The 11,833-nt window shown below is 38.6% G+C and overlaps 1 protein-coding gene across 1 annotated transcript; it reads right to left on the minus strand.

Moving 5' to 3' along the window:
* Positions 1–2,176: 2,176 nt before the first annotated feature.
* Positions 2,177–11,825, minus strand: NEU1 (neuraminidase 1). The gene is made up of 6 exons (XM_051996238.1): positions 11,519–11,825; positions 10,022–10,214; positions 9,375–9,637; positions 8,371–8,553; positions 7,902–8,124; positions 2,177–6,621 (listed from the first exon to the last, which is right to left on the minus strand). The coding sequence occupies exons 1-6, from the start codon at positions 11,654–11,656 to the stop codon at positions 6,395–6,397; spliced, it is 1,227 nt and encodes a 408-aa protein (XP_051852198.1). The 5' UTR covers positions 11,657–11,825; the 3' UTR covers positions 2,177–6,394.
* Between the last annotated feature and the right edge of the window lie 8 nt (positions 11,826–11,833).

Below are 11,833 nucleotides of genomic sequence, written 5' to 3' on the forward strand. Positions count from 1 at the left end.
ACATAGATATAAAATGCTCCAGTGTACTACTACTACTAATTGTTATTTATATGCTACTTGAAGATTTGCATACATTATTTTTATTTGATCCTAACAACAACCTTGTAGATACAATACCTGAACCTGTTTTATAGATGAGGAAATCTGTTAAAGGTTAAGTGACTTGCCTAGAATTACAGATAGTTGGATAGCAAGATCCAAATTCAGGCCTACCTGACTCCAAGTCCAATATATTATCCATTATGCCACACTGCTTCTTTTTATATCCCAGATACTGAGTAGATATTGAGGATACAAAGACAAAAATGAAAAAAGTCTCTACCTCAAGGGTACCATAGAGTATATCAAGCAGATTATGAATGTCTCTAGTGCCACCAGAAATGACACTTCAGGCATTATTCCAATGAATGCAAGATTGGAAAGACAGATTGGAATCACATTGCCAAAGGCTTTAAATTCCAAATAAGAAGAGTTTGTGTTTATTTTAATGGTAAAAGATAACCAAAGGAGTATTGGATTTATTGAATAGAGGAGTAACACAATGAGATTATACTTTAGGAGAATCACTTGTGCAACTATGTGATAGATTGAATAGATAAATATGAAGATCGATTGAATAATTACTTGAGGTGGTCAGGAAAAAGAGACAAACATTTATTAAATGCTTATTATATGGTCACCTAGATGGTAAATAGATAGAATACCAGCCCTAGAGTCATGAAGACTCATATTCCTAAATTCAAATATGGTTTCTTTACTGTTTGTGACCTTGGACAAGTCACTTCATCTTGTTTATCTCAGTTTCCTTTTTTACCTCATTTTATTTTAATTTAATAATGCTTTATTTTTAAAATACATGCAAAGATAGTTTTCAACATTCAACCTTGTAAAACCTTGTGTCCAAATTTTTCTCCTTCCTTTCTCCCCACCCCTTTCCCCTAAACAGCAATCAATCTAATATAGGTTAAACATGTGCAAATCTATACAGATTTCCACATTTATCATGTTGCCCAAGAAAAATCAGACCAAAGAGGAAAAAAAATAAGAAAAAAAGCATGCAAACAAAAAAAAAAGTGAAAATACTATGTTGTGATCCATATTCAGTCCCCATAATCCTCTATCTGGGTGCAGATAACTCTGACAAGTCTATTGGAATTGGCCTGAATCACCTCATTGTTAAAAAGAGCCATATCCATCAGTGATCATCACATAGTCTTGTTTTTGTGCACAATATTCTCTTGGTTCTATACATTTAACTTAGCATCAAATGCCTCTTTTATGTAAAAAACTTTTTTTTATTCATTACTTTTCTCAGCTTTGTAGGATATTTTAATGGGATTGTAATCTGAGCTATTTTTTTGTGCAATATCTTATGCCAGTCCCTTTATTTCTTTTGATTGATTTGTGATCCTGTGTCATTCATATTGGCATTCCTGTATATTTTAAACTTTTTCTTGAATGCAAAATATATTGCTTATTATTGCAATTGTGATTAATTATATTATTTAACTTCCAATGCCTTGAACTTTCAAATATGGATTTGCTTTCTGGTGCAGTCTGTGAATTTGACTGATTAGTACTTTCTTTATTCAAAAGTTCTAGTTAGTTTTCTACCATTATTTCCTTCAGTATAGTATTCAAGTTTATAAATAGTAATATCTAGTTATATATTTTATATAAATATACTATAGGTCTATGTGTGTATATATACATGCATATGTATATATTCATACACACACACATATTTGAGCTGTAAGGATAGCTAAGTAGGTCAGTGCTTAGAGCTCCATGCCTAGTGTCAGAAATACCAAAATTCAAATCTGGCCTCAGGCACTTACTAGTTGTGTTAACCTGGGTAAATCACTTAATCCTATTTATGTCAGTTTCCTCAGCTATAAAATGAGCTGAAGAAGAGAAACAGAAAATTATTCCAGAATCTTTGACAAGACCATCCTAAATGAGGTAACAAAAAATTGGGCTGAAATGATTGAACCTACATATTTATATGTATTTAATGCTCTTCACAGAAACCTATGATCTTTAAGTTGTCTTTGTATACTTGTCTTTAAAGTCAGTTGCTTTGGTTTCTATAGTTTATTGCAGCCGTCTTTTAAGAACTCATAGCCTATGACCCCTTTGATCTCAGAGGTGAGATGAATGAGGCAGGAGACTCATAGAGTGTGAAAAGAACTCCAGTTTATTATGCCATACAGCCTTGTTGATATACATTTTTGCAAGGGTGATAAATGTGTGAACAGTAGACAATCCCCAATCACCATTCAGAGAAGCAACTCATGGGCTTCGTGTATGTATGCTTCAGGTATCTGCCAATGGGAGGAGAGCCAATCCAGCAATTTAGCAGCTTGCTCACAGGCAAGAGGCCCTGTCAAGGCATCTCTGATCATGAGCAACTAACTGTGACCCTTGGACACCTGTTCCCATGATCACAAATTATTGCTCCTTGCTCTACAAAGGCGTTTCTGCAACATGGCAGATAACTTATTGTGCACCAAAGGTCGAGGTGGCCTTGATACTCCCTCTCAACAGGGTCCCATAACTCAGGAATAGCTCTTGTAATCTGTTCTTTTAATGTTACTGCCTTTTTCTTTTCTCCTGGCAAATTTTCTTCCACTTCTGAATAAAAATTTCACATTTGTTCTTTTCTCTTTCAAAGTCTCTATTTCTTGGAGAATGTGTCCATCATGTCATTTAGGTTTTGTATTTGACTTTTTCCCCCTATTCTGTGTTTAGAGATATTATCAGATTTAATTCTTACCATTTTGTAGTTGCTCGTTAATGTTTTTTATGGGCAAAATTCTCTTTTTGATCAAGGAATCCTGGTTCATTTTCATCCTTGGCATAATACTTATTTATAGTATTTTGACTTCTCTTTGAATCTTTACTTATTCTTGATTGTCTTTATGAACCTTTATGTTGGTTTATTTGCTTGTGAGCAAATGCTTGAGTGAGGTTTCTATTTGGGATTTTCCTCTTCTCTGCTTTACTTGGTGATCTCACAAACCTTTTTTTTTTTTTAAATAACTTTTTATTGACAGAACCCATGCCTGGGTAATTTTTTACAGCATTATCCCTTGCACTCACTTCTGTTCCGATTTTTCCCCTCCCCCAGATGGCAAGCAGTGCTTTACATGTTAAATAGGTTACATATATCCTAGATATAATATATGTCTCACAAACTTCTATGGATTTAATTAATATGCTGATGATTCTCTAGCATTAACCTGTCTCAGACTTCATCTCCTATTTCCAATTGCCTTTCAAATATCTTAAACTGGATGTTCAGTAGATATCTTAAACTCACCGTGTCCAAAACAGAACTCATCTATCCCTGTGAACGTCATCTTCCTCCACTTTCTCTATAATCCTCCCAGTTCTTCAGGTTCAGAATCATTTTGGATTCTTCATTCTCTCTTACTTCTTATATCTGATCTGTAGCAATAACCAAGACCTGTTGATTTCACCTCTATAACTTTAAATATAATTTTTACTGTTTTCTTCCCTCCCTCCTTCCTCTACATTAGAAAAGACTACACTTGACACAGATTTGTAAATCTATATAAAGCCATTACTATGTATACTTCTATTTATCAGTTTTTTTTTTTTCCTCTGGAGGTGGATAGCATTTTCTCTCATAGGTCTTTCACCTACTATGTGCTAGACAAAGTGCCAAGTACTGGGAAGACAAAGAAAGCCAAAAATTTCTTTTGGCTCCTAGTATTATAGGGGTTACAACAAGTAACATTTATGAAGAAACAAAGACAAATATACATACATGTGTATATATACATACAAATACATATATGTATGTATATAGCATAAATTAGAGATAATCAACAGAAGGAAGGCACTAGCATTAAAGCTATTCAAAGTCAGGTTTCCTGACTATACTTTTGCAAGCTATACCTGAATTTCAGCAAAGAATTAAAAAAGAATTTTTTTCCTATATTTTCATGGACAAGATGGAGAAATGTGGCTTCATATGGATTTGAGTTGGTTGAATGACAAGATATCAGTTTTGAAGCAATTCTTTTGTAAAATGACATAAGACTTTGCTACTGACCTGATTGTTTTAACAACTTGAGCAAAGGCCAACTTAAATATGCCTTTGGTTATTTGTGGTTTAAACAAAACCAGGAGAAATGGCTAATATGATAAACAATAAAATTGAGATCCCAAACAATGATCTCAATAGGATGAAATCTAATAAGATTAAATTTAAGAAGGATAAAGTCTTTCACTTGGGTCAAACTAATCCTGAAAAAATATTAGATGGCTTTTATGAACTGTGAGCTTACTATGTCAAAATTGTGTCATGACTAATAAAAAAGCAACCAAGTAGTATAAATTTCTATTCATTGGAATTGGAAAGACCTGTATTTGAATCCTACCTCATACTTCTCAGTTGTGATGGGGCAAACTACTTAACCTCTCTGTGCCTCAGTTTCCTCATTTGTATAAAGGGGATAAGAGTAACAGAGTTCTTGTGAGGAACCAATGACAAACATATATAAAATGTTTTGCAAACTTTAAAGTGCTCTATAAATGCTATTAAGCCCCCCCCCCCAATAATTTGTTCATAGTTTAGATGGACATGATAGATTGCTTGAGAAAACTGGTAGTTTCACTGTACTCCTCTGCCTTGGGGACCACATCTGAATTATTATGTCCCATTTAGGGGATACTTTTTTTTGGGGGGGAGGCACTAATAAAATGGAGTTTGTTCAGAAGAAGATGATCAGGATGGTCAAGAGGACTAGATATTAAATAAAGATCTGTTGAATGGACTGGGGAAACTCCTTCTGATATGGTAGCTATTTTCCAGTCTCTGAAGAGCTGTCATGTGGATGAGCTATTAGATTTATTCTGTTTGACCCCAAAGGGTTAAGAAGCTATAGGTAGAAGTTGCAGATAAGTAAATTTCAGTGAAAACTTCTGCAATAATCATCAAAACTATTTGGTATTCAGCTAAAAAAAAAAAAGAAAGAAAAAGAAAAATAGATGAGTGAAAGATACCAGATAAGGAAGAATCAGAAATAATAGAACTCAGAAACCCTCAATGTTGAAAAAATAAATTCATTGAGGAAGAACTTAAGATCTGACAAAGAGTCTAAGAAAATTGGAAAACTAGGTGGCAGAAGTTAGACTTAGATTAACATCTTTACATCATATATGCCACAATAGCGTCAAAATGGATACATAACCCAAATAGTAAAGGTCGTACCATTAAAAACAAGAAGAACAACAACAAATCTAAGAAGAGAAAGGGAGCAAATACCATTCACAGCTATGGCTAAGGGAAAGTTCTTTACCAAACAAAGCAATCACAAAAGATAATTGTGATTGTAAGCAATTAAAAATCTTTAACATGCAAAGAAAAATCATATTAACTAGGTTAAGAAGAAAGCCTTTAGGGGAAAAATTTTTGCGTTAAATATCTCTGATATCAAAGATAAAGAGAAAACACAAATATAGAAAACAAAAAGCTAGATAGGCAAAGGCTAAATTATTGATCAAAGGATAAGAACAAACAGTTCTCCAAGAATTGCAAATCATCAATACCCTGTATGAAAACAGACAAAGCCAGTTTCCTCTTTTAGAAACATTAAGATAGCATTTAAAAATTATCTTAATTTAAAGAAAAACTATCAATTCTGAAACAATGTCATGCTCCTTTCTTTCTTCAGCTCAGAAGAGATTCTTCCCTTGAATTAGGACAGTGAATTGACAAGAGACCCCAATGAAATGATCAAAGAATGGTTGTCTGTTTTGTGGTTGTATTTAGGAAACCCAAAGACATATAAAGATTGAGACCACAGCTTTAATAAATAAGCATTGGCAAATTCTTATTTTCCTTCATTAAAACTACTAATTTAACAGTTAACTTAATGATTTATAAACAGTCCAAGATGTCCTTTCCCCATCCAAAATTTCTTATCATTCTCCACTGTATTTCTACTCTCAGTTCAAGCACCCTTTTCAATCAGAAGTCCCTGAGTTCAGGGTTGTGCAAATTTATCCCTCATCATGAAGAGGAATGGAGGTGGGGATGGGGAATGAGTAGTTAGGAGCAAGAGCAGTCTGAGAGAGATTATTAGGCTCTAGAGGAAGAAACAGAGAAGTAGACTCCATCTCCTAAACAAAGGCATCAAAAGGAAGAAAGAAAAGGCTCAGAGGGAAAGGAGGCCTAGTGTTTGTCAGAGGAGATAAGACAAAAAGTCTTAAAGGATGTATCAAAGATGAACAGTCCAAAAGTCATGACTTCTTGGGAAAGATCCATTAAAATCTCCAGCGATAGGTTATCAGTCTTAAAATGAAAAGTCTGAAGTGCTCCTGGCACCTCTCATATCTTCTTATCCTTGCTGTGAGGTAAGGTTCAGAGGGTGCCATAGACACTGATCTTGGCTAAAGAGATACTCTCGAAGTAATCATTCCGACCCTTTTCATATAGGACGTAGATCTGGGGGGTCCCATCCCCCCAAATCTGAGCTCCCTCCAGAACTGTCAAGGATGAGTAACCACTGGGACCTGGCCACAGCTGAATCGTGTCTTTCCACCATGAAGTACCATTGCTGAAACTCCAGCGTATAGTCAGATTTACCCCTAGAGAGAAAGATGAAATGAGGCAGTATTGCACACAGTAGAGACTTAATAAATGTCTGTTGAACAGGAAAACATTGAGGGTGGGGAGGGATACAAAAACGAAAAATGACAGTCCCTTATCTCAGGAAGCATACATTCTAATTGGGGATATAATATGTCTAAACAAATAAGCACAATGAAAAGATAGATTGTAAAGGGAGAAAGAAGTCAAGAAACACGAAAATGGTGAAGGAAAGATTACTTTCATCTGGGTGACTAAAGTGGGCGGGGAAATAAAGACAGACCATGGAATGGGTGAGTATTTGAAATAAATGTTAAGGAAGAGAAGAATGTAAACAGGTAGAGATGTCTGATGAATTTGTTCTAGGCTGGTTTGAATACAAAGATCGAGGAAAGGGCAGGATGCAATAGTGTCTTTTTGGATCTTGAAGGAATCTGTGGGAGAAAAAGCTATAAAGGCAAATTGTTACTAGACTGAAAAAAGCCTTGAATAAAGAGTATGTATTTTGTTTAGTAAACAATGGAAAACCACTCAAGAAGCAGGATAATGCAATATAGCAGTTTAAAGTTTGCAAAGTGCTTTACAAAGATTAACTCATTTTATTCTTACAACAACTCTGGTTATATGCTATTATTATTCTCATTTCATAGATGGGGAAACTGAGCAGATAGAAATTAAATAATTTGCACAGAGTCATATAGCCAATAAATGTTTTAAGAGTCAATTTGAACTCAGGACTTTCTGACTATAAAGTCTAGCAGTCAATCTACAATGCCACCTGGCTGTTTCTAATAATGTAGGTACATGTTCTTTATTTTTGGTTTGGATCTGTATTTTTCAATGCGGTAATTGAGAGCAAATTCCCTCTGCCAATGCAAATCAGCAACTCTCCTGCTATTTCAAGAAGCCTTATAAAGTTATCAATACAAATTATTTGTCCACTCAGTGTGTGTTAGAGGTAGGACTTGAATCCAGATTGGTTCCATCTACCATACCAGACTACCTTTCATTAAAACTATGTATTATTAAAATTATTTTAACAACTGTGTAAAAGATTGCAGGAAAAGTAGAAGCAAGGAAGTCTTTGCTATGAGAGTAGTAAGAGTAGATAAAGGCTTGATTTATGTTGTTGATAGCAGTGTGACTAGAGAGTAAAAAATAGGAACAAGACATTCTGGAGATGTAATTGCATGTGGCAGAGGAGAAGGAGAAAGAGAAAAGGGTCAAATGGGATTCTGAAGGCAAGGAAAGACTTCCCTTGCCCATCCCAGGGACTTACGATATTCTGGATGAGCTGGATTCGAGAAGAAGACCAGACCAGAGCTGGTGGTCACAGCACCTGCAGCTACAGCAGGGTCGATGAGCTCTTTGTCAAAGGTCACATCTTGGAGCTTAAGGGTTTCACACGCATCATAGCTTCGGAGAATGATTCGGCAGTGACAGTGATAGTTATTCTGATTTCGGGTATTAATTACGATGGTACCATCAGGGAGTTCGTAGGGCTGAGGAAGCAGCAAGTCAGAGGCTTCAGGGGAGAAGACTCATTCAATGGAGAAAGTGAAATGTGGGAATGAAACTGAAGAAAGTTAGGGTATCAAACACATAGAACTCTGGAGGAAGCAGAGCCTGGGAGCGGAAAGAGTTAGTGGGTTGGGATGATGGAAGAACAGGCACTTGCATCTTATAAAGGGGATGATGCTAAGGGAATGAGTGGGGAAATAAGGAATTCTGTACTTTTAATTTCTTACCTGGCACTCATCAGGACTGAAGTCATTTGGCTTCTTGAGTTCCCCAAAAGGAATCCCACTGATACTACCGCCATAGCGCCAGGATGCTCCTCTGTCATCACTAATAAGGCAGGAGACCCCATCACGTTCCAGAGTTCCATGGCCACAGACAATGAGCCGACCCTTATATGGCTCATGCCGCTTCTACTGGAAAAAGAAAATGTCATGATGTGAGATGCAGGTTAACTTTTTCAACTCAGGGATTCTAAGGCAGGAAACAGGCTTCCTTGGTTCTACAAAACCAATCTAAGAAATCTCATACTCTCTGAAGCTCCTTCTAGTTTTCTTCTAATTACTGTTTTTAACCAATATTGGAAAGTCCCAGCCTCTAACCTCAACAGCCTCCTGTTAAGGAAGTTATGTCCTTAAGGAAGTAAAATCTCCAAATCTCTTTTTTCCTAAATAAGTAGCTTTTCTTTCGAACAAAATTCTGTGACATGAAATTTTGTCCATCTTTCAAATGGGAAGGAAGTTCATTAAAAAAATTCCATTCTTTCTGACAAAAAAAAAAATCTTTCTAGGAAGACTAGATGACTTTTAAAATCAGCAAATCTATAACACTAAATCAGATTCTTGGCCAAAAAAAAAAAAAATCCTTCTAGAAAATCTCACTCAGAATGGTGAGAGAATCCAACTCTACCACAACTTTGCTCTTCTAGGTCATCTTTGGGTACATTAATCTTGCCTTTTAAGGGAATTTTCCTTCCACCAGAAAGTCCCAAACTCCTGTTATGATAATAATGATAGAATTGTTGCATTGGAAGAGAACTCAAGAGTAATGCACTCTACTGCAGGAATCTTCTCTGCAGCTAATTCCTGACAAGTAGTCATCCAGACTATTTGAAGATGTCCAATGGAAGAAAGAGAATTTAATACCTGATAAAGAGGGCCATAATAGTTCACATTTATATAATAAATGTTCATTTCAAAAAGCTCCCCTTCCCACCCTATCCCAACCCAATGACCTGAATGCCAGAGCCTGGTCCTGGAGCAAACATTTCAGTTCCAATATCCAAGGAGAGGTTTCTGGGTGGGCTCCAAGTGATGCCATCATCCTTGCTCCACACCATCATGGTTGAAGCCACAGAACACCCATCATAATGTGCACACAGAGAATAAAAAAGGAACATTGTGCCCGTTTCAACATCCCCAACTATGGCCCCCAGGTTCAGTCCATCAGCAACATCCCCATCATCCACTATAAATGATGTGGGAGACCATGTGGCACCTGATAAAAATACAGGATCAAGATATAGGAGTCAGATTTTCAGATCCCATCCTACTCACCTTCTCCACTGCTTAGAATCTCATTTCATTTTAAATTTAGCATAACACTTTGTCTAGACTTTTTATTCTTTCTTATCTCCTAGATATATGAATACACATTTTGTACCTTCCTTGCCTCAATTTTCCACCTCCCACCAACAGACTGTAATCTTCTCAGTAAAAGCTTTGCTATACATCTGTATTTTTCTATCTCTAATGTCTATGTAATGCTTTGTACATATTAGGCACTTAATAAATGTTTGTCAAATAAATGGCTCAGTCATTTGAACCTTCAAAGCAAACTGTACTCCTTTACCCGCTTATCCTTCCCTCAGAATCCAGGTACCTCCATCTGTGGACCTCCGCATGGCAATGAATTTAGCGCCTTTATCTGAGGATGATGTCTTCCGGGCCTCTGCAAAGGCAAGAAGGGTCCCTCGAGGAGTGGCTGAGATCAACGGTATTCTGAAAGTATCTACACTCCCAATTTGTTTGCCACTCACCCAAAGGAGCTGCTCTAGAGTCACCAATGGATGTACCTGCAATAATAGGATGGGAAGGAAGTCAAAGTAACAGCTGGAGCTGGGGGTCTCTAATACCCAATTCCTGAAAGGTCCTTTAGATCATAGATTTAGAGCTAGAATCCTATCCCTCAGAATTTTAGGGATGTGACCAAAGAAATTAAGAAACTCATGAGAAACTAAGGCACAATGACTTCGTCAGGGTTACAGTTAGTAAATATCTAAGGTCATATTTGATTACAAATCTTCCTGACTGCAATTCCAGTCTCCTATGAAACCCCCAAAGGCAGTGGATATCTCTTTGAGGACTAGACAGCAGGGGAAGAGATTCCTGGGAGAAGCTGAGGAGAGAAGACTGTGTTCTAGGGATGATAGAGGTTATAGGGTTAAGGATAAAAATTCAAAAATGCCTGAATTTCCCCAGGGGAATCTGTGGCGCGGAGGCTCTGATATCTGGGACTAGGAGCGCTGAGGTAGGTTCTAGGGAAATGAGGAGTTCAGAAACCTAAATTCCCAATCCTTGGAGATTAGCTTTGATAGCCTGGGGGCTAGAAAACTGCAGGAAGATAGCGATCTGGGTGCTCAGATTCCTAAAGACGAAGCAGCAGAATGTGTTCACTCTGGGGGCAGGACAGAAAGGAAAAACTTTCAGTGCTTGGGTTCCCAGGGGGAGTGGGGAGAGGTGGGATGGGGACTCAGAGAAGACGGGGTACCTAAGACCCACACTGTCAGGGAGTTTCTGTGCTAGGTCCTTAAAAGAGAGATGAGAAGCCGTAGTTGCCTAGATTTCTAGAGACAGGTGAAGATTGGGGCTCGGACACCTGGGTCCCAGGGGGGCGGAGGTGGGGCATGCAAGGACTTATTTAGATGCCTTAGTGTGCCTTTGTATGGATGTATGTACAGTTTGGAGGAGAGGTGTTTGCTGCTGGGTCCCTAATGTGTGTGTGTGTGTGTGTGTGTGTGTGTGTGTTGGGGGGAATTCACGTTGGAGAGGGCACTAATAAAGTGAGCATCTCGGATTTCTGGGTCCCCAAGAGGGAGGGAGGGCTAAGAAGTTTGGAAGGTGTCTCGGGTGAGGAGGGGAGCGAAGAGGTAGTGGAGGAGTAGACGAGATGGGGCAGGAGGAAGCCTGGGAACGGGGTCGGCAGGAGACGGGTGAGGTGCTCGCCATCTCTCAGGGAGACAAAGGAGGAGGCTGGGAAGTCTGGGTCAGAAGCGCTGTCCCGGAGGGACGTCAGGATGGAAGGCTGCGATACAGGAGGGAGGGCTAGCAAGCCTGGCTCCCTGGGTGGGGGGAGATGCGGGGCCGACAGGGCACTCACCAGGTCGAAGTCATCGGGCACCAGCGACTTTATCAGCTGCGGCAGCAGCAGAAGACTCACCAGGGGAACCCAGAGCCCGCGGACTCGGCACGACCCCGGCGTCCGAGTCTTCCAGGACGCTTGTCCCTTCTCTCGCATGGTATCTACTCTGTGGGCAGACACCGAGAGCAACGGAGGAGAGCAGAGCTCAGAGAACTAGAAGCCGAGCCCGAGCCCGAGCCCTTTAAAAAAAAAAACCCGCCCGCTTAGGCGCATACACAGCCGCTTCCCTTCCCCTGTGACGGGCGACCCCGCGGCGCCTCTGATTGGACAGCG

Source organism: Antechinus flavipes, chromosome 4 (genome assembly GCF_016432865.1).
Source record: "Antechinus flavipes isolate AdamAnt ecotype Samford, QLD, Australia chromosome 4, AdamAnt_v2, whole genome shotgun sequence".
Lineage (NCBI taxonomy): Eukaryota > Metazoa > Chordata > Mammalia > Dasyuromorphia > Dasyuridae > Antechinus > Antechinus flavipes.

Excerpts from the sequence above, each read along its gene's own strand:
- NEU1 (XM_051996238.1), bottom strand. The coding sequence starts at position 11,656 with ATGCGAGAGAAGGGACAAGCGTCCTGGAAGACTCGGACGCCGGGGTCG. Across the intron at positions 8,554-9,374 it reads GACCAGGCTCTGGCATTCAG|AAGCGGCATGAGCCATATAA; the intron begins GTCATTGGGTTG and ends TTTTTCCAGTAG. Across the intron at positions 6,622-7,901 it reads TCCAGCTCATCCAGAATATC|GGGTAAATCTGACTATACGC; the intron begins GTAAGTCCCTGG and ends CTTTCTCTCTAG.